The sequence below is a fragment of the Erithacus rubecula genome, assembly GCF_903797595.1.
Source record: "Erithacus rubecula genome assembly, chromosome: 4".
Lineage (NCBI taxonomy): Eukaryota > Metazoa > Chordata > Aves > Passeriformes > Muscicapidae > Erithacus > Erithacus rubecula.
The window spans coordinates 37,432,058-37,455,858 of record NC_136686.1 but is presented as its reverse complement, the minus strand read 5'-3'; the positions used below and the strand labels follow the sequence as shown (position 1 = coordinate 37,455,858).

General features: G+C 41.3%; 1 protein-coding gene across 6 annotated transcripts in view; it reads left to right on the top strand.

The window, feature by feature from the left end:
* MSRB3 (methionine sulfoxide reductase B3) overlaps positions 1 to 23,801 on the top strand; it is a 77,616-nt gene that overhangs the window by 11,087 nt on the left and 42,728 nt on the right. For 2 of the 6 annotated variants that reach the window (XM_079303944.1, XM_079303945.1), the window contains exons 2-6: positions 3,018 to 3,092; positions 8,355 to 8,481; positions 12,480 to 12,551; positions 21,837 to 21,945; positions 23,717 to 23,794. In XM_079303944.1, the coding sequence (XP_079160070.1) occupies positions 8,406 to 8,481; positions 12,480 to 12,551; positions 21,837 to 21,945; positions 23,717 to 23,794 (335 nt within the window). In that variant the 5' untranslated portion in view covers positions 3,018 to 3,092; positions 8,355 to 8,405. The remainder of the gene's footprint in view (positions 1 to 3,017; positions 3,093 to 8,354; positions 8,482 to 12,479; positions 12,552 to 21,836; positions 21,946 to 23,716; positions 23,795 to 23,801) is intronic. The other 4 variants (XM_079303941.1, XM_079303943.1, XM_079303942.1 and 1 more) reach the window with 2 other exon arrangements.

The following is a 23,801-nucleotide window of genomic DNA, read 5'->3' as shown; positions in this document are numbered from 1 at the left end:
TTCACAAGGCTTGCACTGTCTTGTCTTTACATTAGTGAAATCTCCTTCCATTTTACTACCCTCCCTAAGGACCAAGAGGCAGTCCCTTGAGCAAGGACTCTCTTTTGTGTTACTGAAAGCAGAAATAATCGTCTCCCTCCTCTGCTTGTACTCTGTGTAGCATGGATGTCCTCTACAGCCCCACAGGCCACATCCTTAGGTTGTTTAGAGGGGATCAGTATCACCACTCTGCTGTGTGTAAATGTTAATATTTAAATAAGGAGAAATCAAGCCAGCAGTTTTCTTGTCCATGGGAGCCAGTTGCTGAACAGGGAGGCATTAATATGCCTTTCTCCTTGTTGCTTTTTGGGAGGGTATAGCCTTCAAAAACTCATTTATTTTGATCATCTTCAGTCTTTTTAAATTTGGCCCTTGGACACACCCTCAGGCTTTAGTCACACCAGTCTTCTTGTTGCCAAGCTGTTTCTTTGCTAGCAGGAGAAGGGAGCAAGGCAGTGGCCAGTTCAGCATACAGAAAGGGTTGGTTATTCTTGGGAGAAATAGTGAGCTTTCCATTTTAGCCAGCTGATGCTAGAAAGAATGTTACATCAGTTTGGTAAATAGATGAAAATTAAATACACATATTTGTTTTCTGTTCAGATGTTGTCTTTTTCTTTTCTAAGTATAAATATTTTTTCAGTACTGGAGAACCATTCTAATACAAATCTGAAGTGGGAATCTCATCTCTCTTAAATGGAGGACAGAAGTCTGGGCAGTCCAAAGGCTGAACTCCTAAAAATATCTCTGATTCACCTCTTTGTGGAACCTTTATGCAGTCTAAGGATAAAGTATGGAGAGTATTATTCTGTCAGGCAGTACTTGTCAATTGCGTATCACATAGTGGGACTCAGTGTGAGCAGATGGGCATTTCTGCTCATTCTCTTTTCCTGCCTTCCTCTGTTTTTTGTCTGATCTCAACCTTTGGACTTTTCTTCCTCCTTCCCTACTCCAGCCATTAATAGGAGGAATATAGAAGGCATTGCTGCTAAAGCTTCCTGGCTAGAACATGAAAAGGATACCTCAGGAACACCAATAGACTGGACACAGGAAAAGGAAGACTGGCCTGTGGGCACTGAGGGAAGCTGGGGAAGCCGTGGGACCAGGGAGGGCCTTGTGCACCCCTTGAGCTTGAGCATCTGTGGTGTGTGTCCTGCTTATTGTGCCCAGGCAGGCATCTGCCACTTCCTGCCCTGCTGGCTCTGCAGTGCAGGGACAACTGCTACAGTTCATGTTATGGAGCACTGAATAGACTGCCCAGTTAGTGACTTCTCTGGTTGCTTTGCAAATGATCATTCCTGTAAGTAAGGGCCATTAAAACACCTGGATCTGACAGTATCCTAAAGCATATGTGAGCCCAACTGGTATTTGAAAATGTCTTTTGTGCATTTTGCAGGAAGATTTTTTAGGTTAAAGTTTTAGGTGCTCTGGGGAAGGGTTTAAGAACAAAATTCAGTACAAGAGAATACGTAAAATTCAAGAAAACAAAAAGGTTTTGAACTTCACTCTTTAGGCTCCTTTCTAATGGCAGTACTAACTTTAAGTTTAAACCTTGACGTTTCCTGGTGTTCCATTCAAATATTATGAGGTATGGCAGTAATTACCTCTTTTATCAGGCCACAATGTAAATTTCCTAAAAGTACACAGGGTTGCCATTTGTTTTGCACATTCCAGCACAAGCTGCTAAGGAAAATATGTTTTAATTGAGAGTCTTAAAAGTGAAGTGGGAATTCAGGTCCAATATTTCAGATTTCTGTGGCTGTAATTGAGAAGCTAATGTTGTATAGAGAGGGGATATATGCTGATGAGCATGCAAGTTATATGCTACAATACTTCTGTAGAGCTGTAGGGTTAATGCAATTAATTTAATTTAGAATGCTTTATTCCTCTTCAGTAAGTCCTTGAGAAGCTTACATTTATAATTGTCTTTATCGTTATCCTAGCTGTTAATGACTAAAGTATTTTATTCTCAGCAGACAGTGAGCTTTTGCAAGGTATTTTAATAGCAAATAGCAAATCACAAACTTTTGAAGACCCCTAGTTTGCATCATCAATAGATGTACAAGCACTGAAAATACAGAGCCTAAAATCTCTTTTAAAATTTCATAGAATCACAGAATGGTTTGGATTGGAAGGGACCTTAGCTAGTTCCAAAACCTCTGCTGTGGTCAGGGACACCTTACAGTAAGGCCAGGTTGTTCAGAGCCCCATTCAACCTGGCCTCAAACATTTACAGGGGTGGGACATTCTCCACTGGACAACCTGCTCCAGTGTCTCACTGCTCTCACAGTGAAGAATTTCTTCCTAATATCTAATCTAAATTATCCTTTCCCAGGCTTTTGTCAATTACCTTAACTACTCAGTTCCAAACACTTCAAATATAGTATGGTGCACTGAAACATGCAGTTGTCTAAAAATACAATTATAAAGCACAAATGCACATGCACAGGATGTGTGGTTTTTTGAGGGCTGAAGGCTGCCTCCTCATGGTTCTCTCAGGCTGTTGGGAGGCTAGGACAGCCCAGGTAATAAGGTGTATAAAAGTGACAATACTTTGTGCACTGCAAAGGATACTAGTTTCAAGATCAGAGATCTTGGATTGGAGTGGGAACTGGAACTCTTCCCTCTTCTTTTACTGATAAGTAACCAGCAGTCATCAGGTCCCTGCTGGAAAGTTTTCCTGTACTCCAGTCTCCTGCTACAGCTGGCAGCTTCATGATGATTTATTAAACAACTCTTGCAAGCCATGCAGCATTGCCTTTGTCTGCACTGTAGCATACACCATGACAAACCTGAGACATTTCCTGCAAACAGCAAAGTCTCTTAAAGCCACCAAGTGCAGTGTGGAGAGCAGGAAAGACCAAAAGTCCTTGGTGTTAGCACAGAATGTATTGAGGGAAAATGACAAGGGAGGAAATAATTGTTTAGACACAGAAAGACATGACCTACTGAAACACTTGCTCATGTGGTTCTCTCTTTAGGCCACACCTTTTGTTTCTGCAGTTCCCGAGGGTTGATCTGTTCTGTCTGCTGACTCTGGCTCACAGCAGCTTTAGGTGAGCAAAAGCTGAATTTAAAAATATGGATATCCAAATGTGAAAACTGAAATAAATATATATACAAGTTACTGCGCTAAGTTTTGTCAGGGCAACATTTGGTTATAGTTTGCTTTGTGTCAAAATAAATAAGTAAACTATTTGCAAAACAACTGGTCAAACTTATTGCTGGACTGAAAAAAAACTTAACAAAACAAATACTGATAAAAATTAAACTGTTAATTTAGCACTTGACTCCCAAGTCTTTACTTCTTTCTAACTTCAAGTTGTTTGGCTTTCTTGCGTGTGACAATTGTTTTGCTCTTTGCTTTTTCCACTGACATAGGAATTCCTCACAAGAGCCTGGGAGCCTGGCTCTCTAACTAGTGTGTGCCTATCTCTTAATTGTTTCCTGCCCTCCAAGTGAGGCCAGAGACTTGGGACTGGGGGAAGGGAAATTAGAAAAAAGTAGAAACCTCACACTATTAAGGTCTTATTATTGGGACAAGAAAAAACCCCTGTTCCTTCCCTTAAGAATTTGTGGATTTTTTTTATTTACTTGTAAAGAGCTAAAACTTTATGTTTTTTTCTTGTGAGAGCTAGGATTCTCATGTAATCTTAGGAATTCTGGACCTGAGTTGTCAGAAATAACACTGAATATGGAAAAATTTAAACAAGTAGTGTTACGAGCTCCCGAGACCCTTGATGTTTCCCCTACTGCTCTTACAAACAAGATGTGGTAATATCAGAATTTAACCTCTCAAGTTGTCCTTCACCCAAAGAAATTTTTCTTGTTGCAGACAGAGGTTGAAAAAACATAACCTGAGTAGATACAAAGTTCTTAATTTCCGAAGGACAAATTCGACAGACCACCTATGTTACTTTATAGCTAATAATTTTGGGGCCAAATTTATGTTTTCTGAATGTCCACAATGGACAATATAGAAGCTCTTGGAAGCTGGTAGTTTCTTAATGTTTGCCAACATTAGGCTCCTAAAAAGAAGGCTTCCCTGGAGTTAAAATTTCTGTCCTAGAAAACTGCTTCTGAAACCCAACTAATGACATAGTTACTGCTGTATTTGTGTTATCTGTACTTACAAGATTTATAAGTTATTGATGAGCATGGTGTTCATCCTATGAGAGCCAGACAGATGGAAGATCCATATTGTACTCTGTTAAAGCGTGAAGTGCAGTGAAGGGATTCCAAGAGGTCTGATGACATCCAGGGACAACTGTGGAGGAGCCAACAAGGTCCAGGCTGTTGCAGGCAGCACAGAAAGCAGCACTTTTTTTTTTTTTTAAAGGGCAATCTATCAAAATAAACCCAAACAGTGATGTGTAAAAGCATCATTCCCTTCCCTGAATTGTTCTGCTCTGACCTCTTCACTAGCATCTGTCCTTCCAGGAAAGTGGCACATTGCAGTACTGCAGTGAAGATGTGGGGCAGTGAGTCTGTGTGATGGAAGTGCAGCGCTGCAGTTCTCACTGTGATTCAGGCATGTGACAGTCGTGTTGGCATTGCTGTCCCCAGGCCACCTGGCCTGAGCACTGCAAGGTGGGGTGCTGGGCTCCCCTGGAGCTCAGGCAGGTACCTCCAGCACCAGCATGGGGACTTTGCTTAACCTATAGAGGGCTAGGCATGTACAGTATGGGGGTTGAAACCAGCCCAGGATGGTGTTTTCATAGAATCATTTAGGTTGGAAAAGACTCTGAGATCATCAGTCCAACATCTGACTGAGCACCATGGCACATGTCAACTGGACCATGGCACTTCCTGGGGCAGCCCATTGCAATGTCTAATTACCTTTTCTGTGAAGAAATTCTTCTTAATGCCCAACCTAAACCTACCCTGATGTCCTCTCATCCTACTGTTAGTTGCCTGGGAGAAGAGGCTGACCCACACCTGGCTACAACCCTCTTTCAGGTAGTTAAATAGAGTGACAACATCACTCCTGGTCCTCCTCTTCTCCAGGCTAACCAACCTCAGCCACTCCATATCAGACTGTGTGTCAAAACACTTCACCAATGACATTGCCCTTCTCTGGACATCTTCCTGTGTTTCCTGTCATGCTCTGGCTGCTCCTCTTAAGTAAATCAGAGACATAAAACAAGGCACGTCAGCCTGCTAAAGGCTATGGCCAATCTTGCATGCACCACAGGAAGAGCGGAGGGAAGATATAAACCTGTTTCATTCTCCCTAGATCTGTTCTTTCTACCATGGAATTGATGGGTGGGGTAAAGCACCTCCAAACCAAACATGTTAATTGCAATGAGTTTGTCTTTGCACTTCTCTTTACTGATTAATCAGAAGCCATTCTTACGGGGGCCTGCAAGCCCCTGTAAGCTTCCTGCAGCAGGGTTTGTATGTGTACAGTACCTGGCACCAGGAGGTCTCCTCCCACTGGAACTACTGGGCATTGCTATAAATTACAGAGTAAATGGAAATAGCAATCAAAGCATCAGCAATAAAAGAATAAATTAGATTAACTGAAATAAAGTACTTTCATGGATGATCAACGATAGCTCACTGGGATCTCAGGACTTGCATATTCTCCAAGTCTTTATGAATATGTAAGAGTAAATAATAACATTTTGTTGAAGACTGAAATACTTGACATTTTCAAGAGGCCGGGATCTATTTTATGCTTGTCGGGAATTTCGAATAATTTATTTTAAGCTGTTCACAGTTGAAGGAGGGAGGGCGGCGGTGTCGCTCCGGGCTCTCTGTGAGCGCCGTGCAGCAGCGCGCTGGGCAGCGGCCGCCAGGCGGCGCCACCCGCGCGGGCCCGTGCGCGCTGCCCGCCGGCAGGGGGCGCTCGGTGCCGCTGCTGCCGGAGCGGGGAACCGGCCTCAGGCGGAGCTGTGGGACAGTGGCGACTGCGGGACACCGGGACTGTGGCGGCTGCAGGACAGCGGCGGCTATGGGACAGTGCCGGCAGTGGGACATTGCCGGCCGTGGGACTACGGGACAATGCCGGCTGTGGGACTGTGCTGGCTGTGGGACAGTGCCGGCAGTGGGACAGTGCCGGCTGCGGACCAAGGGCAGAGTTGCGGCGGGGCTGCGCGCAGCCCTTGGTTTCCTGGCACTCTGCTCCTGAGGGTTTCGCGCTGTCTTTCACGCGGCTCTGCTGGCGCTGTGACAGGGACGTGTCTGTGTGTGTGTGATGGCGCTCACGGGCTGCCTGCCCCGCAGAGCCCGCCCGGCTCCCTGCCCCGCAGAGCCCGCCCGGCTCCCTGCCCGCAGTGCCAGCCCGGCTCCCTGCCCCGCAGTGCTAACCCCGCTCCCTGCCCCGCAGTGCCAACCCGGCTCCCTGCCCGCAGATCCCGCCCGGCTCCCTGCCCCGCAGTGCCAGCCCGGCTCCCTGCCCCGCAGTGCCAGCCCGGCTCCCTGCCCCGCAGTGCTAACCCGGCTCCCTGCCCCGCAGAGCCCGCCTGGCTCCCTGCCCCGCAGTGCTAACCCCGCTCCCTGCCCCGCAGATCCCGCCCGGCTCCTTGCCCCGCAGATCCCGCCCGGCTCCCTGCCCCGCAGATCCCGCCCGGCTCCCTGCCCCGCAGTGCCAGCCCGGCTCCCTGCCCCGCAGATCCCGCCCGGCTCCTTGCCCCGCAGATCCCGCCCGGCTCCCTGCCCCGCAGATCCCGCCCGGCTCCCTGCCCCGCAGTGCCAGCCCGGCTCCCTGCCCCGCAGTGCCAGCCCGGCTCCCTGCCCCGCAGTGCCAACCCGGCTCCCTGCCCCGCAGTGCCAGCCCGGCTCCCTGCCCCGCAGTGCCAGCCCGGCTCCCTGCCCGCAGTGCTAACCCGGCTCCCTGCCCGCAGTGCTAACCCCGCTCCCTGCCCCGCCGCCGTCGCGCAAGTGTCAGGGGTCTCGCAGCGAGTTTCTTTGGGTGCAATCGTGCTGAGGCGTGTGCATGCGGCCAGGTTTCCTTCAGATGCGCTCCAGACCGGTTTGGTAATGGGTACGGCTGGGGCTGGGTCCTTGTAGTCATAGAATTATCTCAGAACAGTTTGGCTCGGAAGAGATCTTTAAAGGCCACCTAATCCAACCCCCAGCAATGGGCAGGGACAACTTCAACTACATCTGGTTTCTCAGAGTCCCTGACACTGAATGCTGTCAGGCATTCAGCCTGACACTGAATGCTGTCAGGGATGGGGCGTCCGCCGCTGTTTGGGGTGTTCTGTAAGTGTCCTTCCTCTCAGAGCCTTGTTCTTCGGCACGGGTGGCCAGTCTGTCCCCTGCTGGCACAGCCCCGGCTGTGGGCCGTGGCAGGACTCTGCCCTCCCCGGCTCCTGGGCTGCTGCAGACAAAACGTGAGACTCACAGGAGGCTGGGCCACCTGCCCTGCTGCTCCACAGCTACATGGGGCCTGATCCTGCTTCCACCAGAGTCCCAGAGAGTTTCTGTCCCAGCTTTGGGGATGTTGGGATGGGATGTGTGAGATGGGATAGGCTCAAGTCCTGCGTGACATAATCATCTGAAGTGAGCTGTGGCTGTGGCTGGGCTATAAGGCAGCTGCATTTCCTCTTTCCCATTGCGGGGTGAATGGAACAATTAGTATTTGTGCATTAAGCCCTTCTGAAATAAAATCTCATGACTGCCATCTCTCTGTCTGCTATATTTGAACTGGCTGGAAGATTGTTTAAATATATATCATGGACAGTTTACAACATGAATTATTTCCTGCCTTTGAAAAGCCATGGTTTTAAGATATCTGGCAAGTTTATTACAATGAAATGTCACATTCTTCAAACAAGTCATCAAAAGAACAATTTTTAGCAATGACCGGTTTCCAGCATTCACCATTCAGAAATGTTGCAGAGTGTGATCTTGATTTAAATAAAATAAATAGGAAAAGCCTGCATGTTTGATCTGTCCAGCATTCCCAGGTGTTCCAAGCAGGATTCCTACTATCTAGCTGAGGTTCTAAGGTTTTTTTTCCTTAGTACCCCTCCACTTGTGACTAGGCCAAGTTGTTCTCAGTTGGGTATCTAAAGCAGCTGTTATGAATGCCCCCTATGAAAATGTCCAGTCCCTCTCTCTTTGTAGCATATAAAATGGTTTTACTGAACACTGTGTAATATGTATCAAAATGTTGGGGGGTTGGGTAGCAAAAATGGGTTAAATGCACTAAGAAAAGTGCATTTAGAATTGTGGTCCTGTGTGGTAGTGTTATAAAATTTTAAGTATTGTTTTTTTTTTCAGTGAATGTATCTTAACATTTTTGATGTTTTAATTTGTTCTCATCCTTTTTTTTTTCTTTTTTCTTTTTTTTTTTCTTCCCTACTCAGCTCTTGCCCCTGTTCTTTGCCTCTGGTTTTGTTGGTGAGGATATCACAGTGATGTCTGCATTCAACCTGCTGCATTTGGTGACAAAGAGCCAGCCAGTGGCCCTGCGAGCCTGTGGGCTTCCCTCAGGTTGAATGGGTGCTGCTTGTTGTGTCATGCATAATAAAGGCCCTTGTAGAAATGAGTGTCTCTGCTGCAGGAAACAATGTGCTGTGGATTGTTATGTTTAAATTTTCCTTTGAAGCAGAAGCTATTTGCACTTTTTTTCTTTTGTAAAAGTCACTGAGTTGAGTGAGCAATTTCATATCTGAGATTTGAAGAAGCTTGGAAATGCTGACTTGGCCAAAACACTGTCGCTTAAATTTTATATTATTTTCCTCATTCTGGGCAAAAACTGTATAATTAAACTGAAAATATTTTATTAAATGTCATTCCTAATTTTAAAAGGGAATATCTAAAAGAATTTCACATATTGATTGCTATTAAATTATAGTGTAGGTTGAAAATATTTTCCAAAATATTTAGCAGTTATACTCCATGTGTTTCTTTTCACATTTTTATTATAAATCACAAATTTATTACAAATACTGAAAATCATGTACAAAAAGTGTGCAGAATTTAAAACTTAGTTATTTCATTCCTCAGACAGCATATTCCTTAGTTATGTGACACTTCTCTACATAAAGTGGAAACATGCAATTTAATGCCCACATGCTGTTGCACTTTTCATGTAAGGTCCAGGTTTGTCCATTAGATCTGGGAAGGGTGCCATGAGACTCCATATTCATGAATTGATTATAACATGAAAACCTTGAGCCTAAGTATTTTGTGTTTCAGTTGAATGGCAACAGTCTACAGACTGTTGTAATAACGTCAGTATAATAATGTCATGTGGGAGAAAATATAAGCTGTATTGAGTTAATTTTGAACATTGCTAGAAATTTTCTTGACCCTCAAACGAAAAAAGGCTGATTGGTGTTTGAAGCCTCAAAAATGGGCCAGCTTGGGTATTTTGCTACACTCACAACTGGTTTGTAAGAGTGCAGAATGTTACATGCAGTTTCTCCCAGACCCTAGCAAGCATATGGAGCTGATGTTTTAAAGATTTTTTTTTTGGTGATAAGACATCAGTTTTCAAGCTGATGGATTTTCCTAAAGCTTATTAGACTTTATTTGAACTAAATCTGAGTCCAATTTTTGCAGCATTTTCGTTCCATTTCTCCCACATGTGCACAAAACTCCCATTAACCTTGATAGGAACTGCAAACACATATTGAGGAAGAGAAAGAATAACCCACATTGTGTCAGCTTGACCTCGGTTTCCTGTTATATTTGCTGCTGAGCCAGATTTAAAATCCTAAAAATATAGGGTAAGCAAATTTCCTTAGCCCTCATTATGCACCTTTTGATGTGTGCTCATATTGCTGGTGTCTGTCTTAACACGGGGGCACTCAGTCTTCTGGCCATTTTGTTCCCACTCTGAAAAAGAGATCTGCAAGCTGATCAGCCAAGAACACACACAGCCCATGGGAGGTTTTGCTGTTCTGTACCTGTTTCCAAAGCACTGCGTTAGCTGTTTTTATCAAGTTGTTTTTCTGTCATAATCCAGTAATCACATTTTGGAATAAGAAGTTAACAGTACTATTTATTCCCACTCCTTAGATCCTTAACTGTGGGACCATTAATAGATTGAGTTCCACTGACTGACTACTTTATAGAGATATATATAGAGAGATATTTATATACATTAAGTCCAAATTCATCTGCTAACAGTGGAATAATATACAATCACATATCTCACATACTTTTAAGAGTAGTCTAAATTCCTCAGATGCTTAAAAATTAACATAGGCTTACTTTGCATATGGTTTAGTTTTTTGTGTGTGGTGTATTTAAGGGGTTGCAAGTAAATGGCATAGCATATATCAAATACAACATGGGAGGGAAATGTAGAGCCAACATCTGCTTAAATGCCACAATGCCCTGTGACTTTGGCTTCTGAGTATACAGAAAACACCTCAAGTTCTCATGAGACTTTTATAACATAACACTTTAAGCTATTGCTTTTCCCACCATCCAGTTCTGTGTGAATTGCAGTCCTGTAACCATACCACCATGCCATGTGTCCACCAAGTCTGGGACACTGTGCAGCTTGGACACCTTCTAATTCAGTGGCAAATTCAATATGGATGAGACTTTTTAACCCTTTGGAACGCTGCTCAGAGTAAAGAAGCAAAGTGCTGTCAGAGCAGTAAACCAGGCTTTCAAACAATGTTTTAAACACTGTGCAGTTAAATATTTGCAGGACAAGGACTTGAATGAAAGTATTGTTTCAATTTCTATGTTTGTAATGGTACCTCTGTCCTTCCTGTAAGGAACAAAGTAACACAATGCAATATATAATGTATATTTAATATATCGTTGTAGATCAGAAACAAGGAATTTTTTTCTCCTCCCCCTCCCGCCAATTGAATTAATAAAATACTATTGGGAGGTATCCTAGAATAGAGATGACCTGTCCCTGCTTTGAGTTACTATTTTGTAAGCACTTGTAAGTTTCACTTGTGCTGATGAAGTGCTTTTACTTGTTCTTTTTCTGTTTTTATATTAACACCTGGAGTGCGGATCTGTTCTTCCAAATTGTATTTTTACAATATTTTTTTGTCCAAAGTTAGGACTAAACGTTTCAATGTGTGCACACCTAGTGCACCCTTTGCCCATAACATTTTTTGTAGATATGATGGCAAGTCTGAGCAGAAGCAGGCGCTCCCAGTAGATGGCACTAGGCATTTGCTGTTCTGCACACCCAGGGCTATATGAAAAGCTTCCCGTCTAGGAGTCATTCATACAGAAAGTACACCCTGAGACCTTAAAAACATTTACAAGTGTTTTAAGAAAAGCGAGAATACTGGGAAGAAAGAAAAATCTCTGTCCATATGCAAACTACCATCACATTGGTTCAAAGTTTCTTCATTGTCAGTGGTGACTACAGCTCCATTGTGTCTGTTGTGTGACAACAAAGTGTTGCTCCTTGAGCCCACGTTATTACCGTTGAATGTTCTGAATTTCTTTGGAAATGTAGGATGCACTCAGCACCTGCCAGGATTTAATTCACTGAAATTAAGTATTTAAAAAAATCCTACTTCAAAATCACAATAATACCCACCAAACTTTTAATATAAAAACTACTTAATCTGCTTTATGCATACTAAGAAGCAACTGATACAAATCATGATTATGCAGATTCCATGTACATATGTTTTCTGAAGCAGACCACTAAGCTGTAATGTAAAAAGATAGCTTATTTTGCTTTGCTGTGTCTTTTAATTATTATGGGTTCTCCTTTCTTAAAAAGACCCTTTATTTCTTTAACACTTTGAATGTTGTGCTGCTTACATCACATTTTTTGCATGTGATAATTTGGCTTTTCCTCGCCTGTAGATGAAAGAAAATTATGGTGCTTGTAAAATTAAGTAAAAGTAATAATGAAGAAATTATAGGGGTAAACTTAAGGTTGGATTTTTTTTTTTCCATATAATAAAGTCCTAGGTAATATTAACTTGTTGTGTTGCATTTAACTACTAAAATAACTATTAGTAGGAAACCGTACTTTTCTAGCATTATCTTAAACTACAATGCATCTGTATGAAGATGGTGTTGGGCATATGGTGTAAGTCTTTATTAAGTAAATATATTATAGTTTCTCATTCTTTTGTTAAATCTTTGTTAACTATAAGTTTTAATATACTGTATTTTCATTAAATTGAAATTAATAGTGAACAGAAAATTACTGGGTTAGAAAATAGGATTTTTAGCAGGAATCTGTTAACATAAAGAACTACTTTTAAGAACAGATCTTGAAAACATTTGCATACATTAATTATTTGTATGCATTTGTACCTCTGATCTCTCAAACTGCTCATATCAATGAAATATCTGTGTGCATACTCTTTTCCAGATATGGCTTTAACAAGCAAAAATCTAGTAAAGACCTTAGTCTTGTGGCTTTTGAGTATTGTAGTCGCTGTCAAACTTTGTGTGACTTGAGTATGACTCAACATTTCATATTGTCTGTTTCTATGTTCAGAGATGCAATTTCTATAACATTTGTTATAACTTCCCCATAGTTTTCCGTAATGTGTATCACCAGAGATCTACTACTGCAGATGTCTGTTCACATGGTCCAAAAGAAAATAAAAGTAAGACTGATAATGTATAGCATAAAGCATTCATACTGCTATGGTTAAATGCCTCTCAATGTTTTCATTCTAAATTCTTATTTATATCCTGAACATAAAAATTTGCTCTGGGTTTAAGTATACCATACAAGGTCTCAGATGAATGTACTTGTTCCTCAGAACTGGCTGGGGGGGGAGAAAATTAAAATTAATTTGTATCCAGCTAAAATTTAAAAAATGCAAATATCAGTTTGGATCAAACATGGATTTTTAAATTTAAACACAGTATTACAGATACCTAGTTTACTGCGTCCCAGCAGTTATTAGGAAGACTCTTGAAAAGAGTGAAAAATATGCACTCTGTGATCACAATAGTAAATAGCATATGAAACCATTAATGTGTCATTATTATATAAATGTTTATGTATATGTTTGCCTTTTAGTCATATGATAGTAGGGCACTGTATTATCATAATAGAGCATAACATTTTCATGTTTTTGGAATGGCTTTAAAATGAGTTTTAAAATTACATATAGCTGTCTTAATGGGAGTATATTTGATGTTGTACTGTATTTACAAATGTTTCTTTTGTACAGTAGTATTCCATCTAGAATGCCTTATTTAATGTGTTTTAAGATGAAATTTATTAGTTGATAATTCTTTGGGTGTAATACTCTAAAGAGTGCCTGATACTTGCCAAACTTGGGATCATAAAAAAAAGTAGAAGCCTTCTGTAATGTTCCCTAGAGTTTGTACTCTGTTTTTTTGCTCTTTTAAAATCTTTGTTCTGGTGGGATTTTGCACTCTTCCTCATCTGCTCAGGAGACAGATGGTGCTTGTCCCTGCTCCACCTGGTTGGAGGCTCCTCAGTGATTCTTGCACTGAGAAACTCTGGGATGATGAGACATTTCTTGTGCTCCCAGATCATATACAGACAGTCTCTTAATGTGTTCCCTGATGGATCTTTTAAGGTTGTTTTCATTCCCTTCCTGCCCTCATAAAGGATCTACCACAAACCATTTCCACCCTTCTTGCAGGAATGTTTTAATCCTGGGAGTTCATAAATTTCCTGTGCTCCATTCCTGAGCCTTCTGCAGCTCAGGCTTAGTGTGTTTCTACTCAGTTGGGTATGGAAAAGAGAAATTTTCAGCAGGGTGTTTCTGAGTTTAAAAGTTTTTCATGAAAAGTTACTTTTTTTTAGTTATTAAAGTGTCTAACAGGAGGACTACGAAGTCCTTTAAGGACTGGCTTCACTTTTCCCCCTTCAATTAAAAGCAGCTCCTGGCTTTGTCTTTTCTCTGAGGAGTATGCGATGAAGGTTTCAGAGAAGAATGTGATGTAAAGGAGAGATGACATCACACAGAAAGGAAGAAGATTTTTCTGTATTGCTTAAGATGAGGGGCAAGCAAGAAAATGTGAAAGAAGTGAATGTGAGCCCTAAAGTCAGTAAGAGTGTGTTGGAAAACAATGGAGGAGATGATCACTTAGGGAATGTATGAGCTTGGAATTTGATGGAACCCTGAATGGGTCTAGAGTGTGGACTGGGAGTCAGGCACTAGAGACTCAAACGTTACCATAACTCAGCTGCTTGATTAACCATAAGTTACTACAGCACAGTTGATGATCTGATGGTAAATGAGTAGAGATGAGTTGTGTCCCAGAGAATGCTGGGAAGGGGAAATTGTTCTTAGTTACAAGCTTAGTATGTACCTCAGTTTGTGATTTCCTTCAAAAGAAGCTGTATTGGGAAGGGGTGCATGGCTAGGGTGCAAAGGTGCCCTCTGCTCTCTCTGAGAAGAGATTCTTGTGGGATGGGAGCTGCTGGCAGCCCAGGTCTGGTGCTGGCAGCTTTATGCACTGTGGGTAAGAATTCCCTCATCAATGCTCTGGCCCAGGTCAGGGAGTCCCAAGGAGAGCAGAGCAGGAAAAGGCTTGACTGAATCCTCTCAAAGCCCTTTTACAGGGCTTGACCCTATCTTCTTGACCCATAAGACATGGCTGAATTTTAACAAAATGTAAAGAATTCCAGAATGCCCGTTAGGGTATGAAATTGGCAGTTACAAACCATTTTGACTGTTCCTTTACTCTCAGGCTGAAGCACATTGTGAGGGGAGGGGGCTATAGTGTTTTCTGTAGTGGTCATAGCAGAGCATGAACTGGAGGAGAGCATCCCAGCAGTTCCTATCTTCATGCTGGGTATATCCCTCATGTTTGGAGAAGTGGGATGAAAGGCCACAGAGCAGGCAGTGCTTTTGCAAAAATGCTCATTACCCTCCTCAGCTGGGGACAGATCTAGTTTTGCAGGGGGTTAGATCTGTGCTGTTATAGAGAGTTGGAGGAGAGGAAAGACCTTCCCCCAGCCCTCTCCTTTCCTCCACCCCCATCCCAAGTACAGATTGTGGCACCTTGAGTCTTGAAATCCAGTGCTCATTTCACAGGCCACACATCACTATTGTGGAGGAAGCAGCAGGAGGATTTAGCAACAGCCTGAATGCCAAAATAAGCTACACACCACTGCTGGAAAATGCTGACTTTTTAATTGTTTCTGCTGCAGAGTTAAACCTTTATTAAAGCTGTGTGAATAAACTTATTTTGATGACTTACTGAAATATTTTAAATGCAAGATGAAATAAAGGAAATATTTTAAAAGCACTCTAACTAAATTAATCCCACTGTTAATAAAATGCCTTTCCATATGTTAGGCACCCTTTTGTTGATTCTCTCTAAAATCTACTGACCAGATAAAGAGTGCTCAGTGTCTCTGTCTTTCTTGTTTTTAATTTAAACAAATGTGCCTGTGAAAGGTGCTAGGATAATATTAGCAAAACAAAAATCTCTTTATCTATTAAGGGGGAGAGGAAGAGAAATCCATCATTATAAATATTCTCCCCTCCACTGCTGTACCAATAGATCTTGATCTTGTCTTGCCTGGTTTGCATCCAAGAGTAAGGCAAATAGGTCAGCTGCCCTGTGCATTTTGTCTTTGGCCATCTCAGCAGAAACGATAACAAATGTGGCAGTTTATAACATAATGAGCTCTTGCTCCACTTAATTGAAGGTTCTTCTATTCACCAACCTCTGCTGAGCAGCCACATGCTGTTGTTGCAGCAATACTAGTGAAGATGACAGCTCAGAAAGCTCCAGAGGAAGCTGCCTTCATCTCCACCATCTAGTGCAAGATGGTGGTGGACTACTCTCAGTTGTTATAATTTGGAAAGGTTGTGAGGCCAAGATAGTGTCTGGTAGTGACATTTATTTCATTGATGTCAGGTATGGAAGTAAAGTAGGCATGCCTGGAGAGGACAAAAAGAGCTGATTTTCTTTCCCCTTTCCCACTACACAAAATACTTCAGTCTTTAGTTAAATGTTTTTTGCATTCACAGGGAGGAGAGGCAGCTTCAGATTTCTTTTCCAGGGATTGTCTCTTTAGCTTGCATGGCTGCCTTAGCCATGTAACTTGCTGCAAGCAGGTTTGCAGATCTGTGGAAACAACAAATGCAGCCTATATGGGCCTGCTGGGGAGTGCCATTTTCTGGGGAGAGAAAACAAATGCATAGAGGTGCATTAGCTGGCAGTTTGGGAAAGATTTTTTTTTTTTTTAATTAAACAAGAGCTGTGCTGATGACCAGGTGGAAAAAATAAATGTGACAGCGCTGTTACTTGATTGTATGGGAAGTTTGCAAATTTGCAGAGAAGGGGCTTGCCCTTCCCTTGTGGCCATCTGACCCTCCAGGGTGTTAAGTAAATGATTTTTTTTTATAGACAATTAGTTTTTGGGTGGTGTTCTTTTAAGATAGAACCTGGAATTTGACCCAAAATTCAAACTGCTATCCTGGTACCTGATTTTTGGATTTTCAACACACAATATAGTGGAAATGGTCTTCGCTCCATTACTTCTAATGCTTGCATGAAACTGCAAATGTATTCCAACAGCAGGTGGGAGTTAGCTACCTACAGCAAGAAAGAAAAGGAGCCACTGATCTGTTTTTCAATGTGTGAAACATTTACAGGGGTTTTTTAATGATGAAGTTTGAATTTTACTTAAACCCGACCTCCCAACATTTCAGAGGGAGTTCTGAAACTGAAATTTCAGTTTCTTTTGCAACATCTATCCTAGTCATCAGCAGGCTAAGGTAATTTGAAATGGCTCATAAGTAGATTATAGAAAGAACTATCATGTCAAATACAGGTTTTATAAAACTGTGTTTTCCAAGTGCGAGCCAATAGAAATGTTTGCAATGAAACCATTCTCAAGAATTGCTATTTTTTAAACTAGATAGCAGTTCCTGACTTGTTTGCAGTGAGAAAATACTGAAGTATTCTCCCAAGACTGAAGAGTAGAGGCTGCAGAGAACAAATTAAACAGAAATTAAAATATGTGAGAGAGAATTATGAATTTGCCTTTTCTTAGTCAGACAGTGAGACAAAACTGGCAACAAGAGGCATAAACTGTGTAAATGAAATCTGAAGTAATAATAAATGAGCAATTCCACTTTTAATAATACTAAGCGTTAGCAATAGCATATGTAAGGATATTTATTTAAAGAAAAGTATTGCAATTTTTTTTTAACTCCTCTTAATATCGGTTTAAGGTAATTTACCATCGATCTACCACGGTCTGACCCACTCATGAAAGGAAAGAGTTTGGGAAGCAGAGAGATGTATACTTAGAGCCAGATCCTGTAATCTGCGGTACATTCATAGACCCTTGAGTAGCTGTGCATATTCTCAACAGTCTGCCTACCCAGGTCACATTGCAGGATTGGGACAGGGGTGGGATATGAAAAATAAAATGTACTGGGAGGCCCCATAAAAACTGCTTGGTTATATTAAAAGAAGTAGCATTGAAGACTAGAAATCCAATTTATTATAGGGCTGTGCCCTGCTGGAACATTTGATCTTGCTGTATTTAGTTCAGGAAGTCTAAGTGGTATGTGCTCTGTGCATGACTGTAATGTCCATTAATGCTAGTGGAATATAAGCATAGGTAGAACAGGGAAAATGTATGTTGTATCTTCCTTGCAGCTGAAATATTGAGTTAGTTTCAGTGATAGGAAGCAATAAAACATAGGAGAAATTTGTTAGAATTGTTCAAAAGACTGTTTGATATAGGAAAGCTATCAGGCAACATGCCACCATATTTCAGGGCATGTCGGACACTAATCACCACCCTCTGGTGTGTTGGAACAGGTGAGAGGCTGAGTGGTGAGGACTAATGGTCTGCTAACTTGTGTCCATCTGTCTGAACGTATCTTGTTGCTGGTTTTCTTGTGATTGCTTATAGGGAAGGAATGTTATGAACCACAGGTTTGAAAAGGTCAGTTGGAACTTATATGTGAGGTGAGATGCTTAATGTCTTCATTTTCAGGTCAACACCCAGAAAATACTTTCTGTTCACTTAATTTGTACAGCAGACTTCGGAGCTGAACTCTGAAATGTCCATAGTGTGCAGGTGAATAGTAAATGGCTGCCTTGCTTTTCAGAAAAAAAAACCCTTTCCTAAAAATAAGAATACTATGAAGGCTCCAGGAAGGGTTTGTGTTGATGTTTGTTTCACCCTCCTCAGGTTTTTGTTTGTTTGTTTGTTTGTTTGTTTGTTGTGGGTTTTGTTTTGTTTTTAATGCATTAAGATTTGTCAGGCTGTTCTTTTCCTCACAAAGCCTTCCATCCTGCTCTAGAATCTCAAGTGCCTTTAGCACTGCTGTAGCTGTTGTCAAAGGGCTGAAGGCAAGTGCTGTTGGTGACAGCTGCCTGCACACTGCTCTTCTTAGGAGTGCCAGCTCCAAAGAACGCCCCATGGAGTGCTGGTTAGAGAGATTTAATCTGACCTTCAATCCTGCAGTGGAATGTAGAGGGGGTTTTATCTGCCTTTGCAGGCCAGCATTCACCTCTTAACAGCTACAACTAACAAGTTCAGAACATAATTGTCCTGGGCTTTTCTAAGTCATTGATGAGAACATCACTTCCAAAGAACAAGAGTGCTAATATAAATCCTGTGAATCCAGGCTCTCTTATACTGCATTTAATTTAGCCTCACCTCTAGTCAGTAACCACACTGAGATAATGCTGTTTGTAGAACTGATGACCTTTTCTCTTGTTTGCCTCAAACTGTATGATTTGCCAGTGAACTGTGAGCCTGCCTTTACGGCTGAGCTGCTGAAGCATTTTCTTGCCTGTATGGACCTTTCCGACAACCCAAACCTCATCCCATCTATGGAGAACCAGACTGAGGAAGGTAGTCAGCCTGCCCATTTATTCTCTAGTTTAATAATGAGCTTGATAACAGCTCCATTGCTAGTGGCAATATTAGGCTCTTATTAGGCATATTTTGTGTAGCTTTCTTTATTGTCTCCTCCCAAGAAAAAACAGTTGGCTTGAATGTGTCAGTCATCTCATGTCATAAAGGAACAGCTGCAAAACCAGAAGCTGACACTCTTTTACTGAAAATTGTGTACTTCTGTCCCTCTTGCAGGTAATTTTTTCCCTAACTGAAGGAATGTATTCCTAGAATCTCCAGTAGTTTCTAGGATTCACTGCATTTTTATAGAAGCTTGTAGGCTATCCCCATTTCAGATAACACACCCTTATATCCTCTGCAGTCAGGGATGGATTCTTGCTTTACCTCCTTGCCTCTCTGGCAATAGGGAAATAGTGTGATCCATTTATTGAGCTATCTGTTTGTTGCCAGCTGTTAAATAAGTACAATTAATTGAATAGGGCCATTCTGGAATGCTGAGGGCTGGATCAAGAGATTTCCTTTATAATTTGTAGTGTAACATTTTGTTGATCAATACTCAAATTACAAATTTGAAGAATCCTTTAGTTACATTTTTGCAGTTGCATTTTACCTCAGTGCAGTTTAGCAGAATTCGCCTGCAGATATATATAATTGCTTGTATTATAAAACATACAGTTAATTATTAAAACAAGGCACACAAAAGATATTTTTTTAACATGCTTCCTATTTCTGATCATTGTTGTGGATCATGTGCTATCTGGAAATTTTCTTATGCATATAGTGAACCCATAGATTGGAGAACATTACATTTGTAAAAGAGATGAAAAATTATTTAAGTAAAGGGGGCATACTGACCATTTTAAAAAACACTCAGTATTTTATCTGTTTTCAAAGTGAAGTTGTGCTTAATTTTCCTTTTTTTGCAGCAGCAGTTAAGTAGCAAATAAAATTTTATTTTTAATTATGGGAAGATATTTTTAAAAGTGAAGAGATGTTGGTTTATAAGATTCTTTGTTGCTCTCTGAACTACTTTTTAAAACTGAAATTGCAGAGAAAAGACTGTCTCTCAAACAGTTTCTTTCTGAGCTGGGTAATGCAAGATAACAATAGCTATTTATATAATGCATATGCTTCCTTTCCCTGTTTGCTATACTTTGAAAGACTTATTAGTCCTAGAGTCCTGCACGTTCGGAGAATAAAAACCTCCAAAGTTTGACATCCTTAAATAAGCAACCAAATGTTATAAAGAACAAACCTCACTTACAGTTAGGAAACAATATTTACATTTAAGGTTGAAAAGCCAGGATGTAGGAAAATTTTGCTAATTTGGAAGGTGACCTTTAAGTGCACCAAAACCAAATAATTTGTAAGCTATGGCACAGGGCACATTCCTGCAAAATTTGTGTGAATACTGCTTTAGTGGTTCTTGAAAGACAAACAAAGAGACCTGGAATGAAATCTTTATCCCTCTCCCAAATAAGATTGAAGCTAACAAAGGCATACAGCAGTGCTCTTTCAAAGCTTGCCATTAAAATGAAGGCTCTGCAGCACAGCTAATGAGATGGGTCAGAGTGGAAAACAATCTGTTTTTAAGAATGTTTAGATCAAAAGTAATTTCTAATCTATGAAATAAAGTCGCTTTTCAATACTTTTCTTTCACTAGTAAAGCTTTTTATGTTTGCACTATTTACTTCAATCAGATGTTTTCAATTTTACTTTTTTTCTTCCTGAAAATACTTCCTAGGGTTAGTCGGTAGTGACCAACAGCATTATTCTTTTTCTCTCTCCCCTATTCACCCACCCCCACACATTAAAAAATTGAGAAAAGAAGAGGGGGAGGAAGAAAGAAACATCTTTTCTTAAATGATTTGCAAGCATCTGTGCTCTAAGCTACTTTTTATGAACGCTCCTTAGTAATGACTCAAGGTAAAAAAGCAGAAAAGCATCCAATGTTAGGAAATTGCAATCCAATACCATGTAATTTAAACCTGCCATTGCCTCTCCTGTACTAAATGACATACAGATGGGTAGTTCTGTTGCCTCCACTTTGGGAACACAATTGGTCTTTTTATGAGTATATATACATTACTAGCAAAAAATATTTTTGTCAGGAGTGTTTATTTCTTATTGTGCCATATTTTAATTACTGTCATAATTAGAGTGCTTTTTTCCTGATGTATTTTGTCAGCTAATTTTTGCCAATGATTATCAAAGTTACCTGAATATTTTGCAATTTATATTACTACTTTGGGAATTTTCATTCCCAAAAGTAACCTTATTGTTTTTTTCTGCTTTCCCAGTGTGAATTTTTGCACTATACAAATGCCAGTTTTTTACAGTAATCCTTATGTACTCCTTGGATTTTCTGTGTGAGCTAAGCAAAGTGTTAAGATTAGATTTTCAGAAGAGGGTAATTTCATCAACAACTCTCCTTTGCAACAAATTTTACAAGTTTATTGTTGAACCTTGTACAACTTTGTGCATAAAGTAATAATATACTCCTTAGGACTCCTAGTGCTTCAACAGTGAAAAAAGAAAAAGGCTTCTGTTGTAAAGGATGAGGATACAACTAGAAGTTATATCAACCTTACTGAAATTCTGAAGGTTAAAATTGTTTTTCAGCTACTTTAAAGGGTACTGAAATTGCCAGATGTTGTGGCTAAACATCATATGCCCATTACCGTAAGTCTCCAATATAGATGTCTTGTAAAGAATGTTTCAGCTGTAGTTGGGATTTTTGCAGGGATTTTTTAGTGGTTGAAAAATGGTACATTTTTGTGAGTGATTGTGTGCACAACAACTTAGTGTATAACACACCAAAGGGCTTTGGCTGTAGCACATTGTCACTGCTCCAGTGGAATCACCTGGCTCGCTATAAAAATTCTTTTCTATACTTACATTTGAAGAAATAATCAGCTGCAGTTCAGCTGAGCCATTCTTTGTGCATTAGGGACCAGTCTGGTCATTGACAAGTGAATGCAGAAGCTGTACTGTGGCTGTCTGCCAAAGCAATTATTCAGGATTTAAGCTAAAAAGGCTCCTTCTCCCATATCCTCTCCTTTTGCAGGGTCATGTAGGGATAAAAAGGACTGTAAGGTGGTCTTTTCCCAGGAGGAGCTGAGGAAGAGGCTGACACCCCTGCAGTACCATGTCACTCAGGAGAAGGGGACTGAAAGGTAAGGCAGGAAGAAGGAAACTCAGATCTAAAAACACAGACATCTTTCTTTTCCACCCCTCCTCTTACTGCTGTTTCCACACCTTCCTTACCAAGCTTTGTTGGTTATTTTTTTTTTCTTCCAGGATTTCTGCACTTGTTTACTAACCCCTACAAATTAACACTACTGCAAAGACAAGCATCTGCAACAAGGGGGCCAGGGCCAAGGGTCTTGTGTGACTTTTTCTTTTAATGAACACGGCATGTCTTATAAAGTCACCAGGCTCATATTTAGAGTCTGTTTTTAGTTTACTACAAAACGTGTGGAAGTAATAGTGGTTTAGGTACCCTTTTTTTGGAAGACATTGCAGTAAGCAGAACCACGAGGGAAATGGCCCTGTGCCAGGAGGCTGGAGTTTTGAAGGTGGTCATTGTAAGTATAGACGTTTTGGCTACAGAAAGAAGGTAGCATAATTTAGTTCTTTTCCACCCCACTCCAATTTCTTTTTGAAGCACATGTGGAGAAGGTATTTATTGGTTCATTTGTGGTTGGAATGTCAAAAATTTTCAATAACTGCCCTCACATGGCTTTAGTCGCTGGAACCCAGCCTCAAGTCCTGGAGGGAATAAAAAAGGACGGGCTTCCAAGATTGTTTTTAGTGAATAAAATCTCTCTCTCAGCTGATTCCAGCCAAAGGTAACTTGCCAAGGCCCAGCCATTTTTTATTGTCTAATTTATACCACTGAGCTTGGCGTAAGGCCCTGACTTTACCTCTGCTCTAAACGTACTAATGATGTAACTGCTTGTTTTCATTCATGAGCTGAAAGGGCTCCCCGCTGCACGTGGGGTCCTGGTTAATAGGCAAACCTCTTCCTGACAGCGCTGAGTTTGGTGGCTGAATGAGCCAGAGAGGCTGCTGGGGACAGTCCCCCTCTCCGCCCCATCCCTCTCTGTCCTGCCACAGCCCTGGCAGGGCACGGGATGGTGGCCTTTGCTGGGAGGCCTGTCTTGCCTTCCCCCCAGCCCTCCACGCTCTTGTGTACGGGACCAACAACGTGATTTAATGCACAGAAACAATCGGAGATTAGGTCATTCTTAAAAATCCTGTTTATAAAAAAAATTGGACCTCATAAAAAGGGTGAAAGGATAATAAAAACAAGCTGCTGAGCACATAGGCTTTTTGTTGGGCTAGCGCAGCTGATTCGTATTAGGTGAATGACCTCCTAGCCTTTTAGATTGTTAACTTAGAAAAATATTCCCTTAAAGCTGGAATATTGCTTTTCAACTGAAAATATAAGGCGCGCACAGCTTGAAATGCTGGACCAATTATTTCATTTTCAGCGGCAATGTCTGTGCGGCCGGTGCTGGCCTGACCCAGCACCCGGGCGGCCGCACACCTCGCTGCGCTGCAGCCGCCAGTCCAGAGCTGGGGCAGCAGGCTCAGCTACCTGCCGAACAATCCCTGCTCACCAAAACTCAACATTGCACTTGCCAGAGAGGGGAAGACTCCTGTTTTACCCCTCTTTGTTGGTGTTGTTGTTCCAGCCTTTGAACTGTGGGACAATTTGCTTCCTTTTGCATGATGCGTAACATCCGAGGCACACTAACGAGGACATTCCCCTTTTCCTGTGCCGGCTTTGCTTGCTACCTTTAATAAAAAACAGCTGCCAACTTAGAAATTGTGGGGTTCTTCTATAACATTTTTCTAAAGACTTGACTTCTTTAACAATTAAAAAAAAAATCAACAAATTCCTTTATTTATTTTTAAAATGTACTGTTGTTGTTTTCCCAGTGCCTTTGAGGGGGAGTACACACACCATAAAGCTAAAGGAATATACAAGTGTGTTGTTTGTGGAACTCCTTTATTCAAGTGAGTA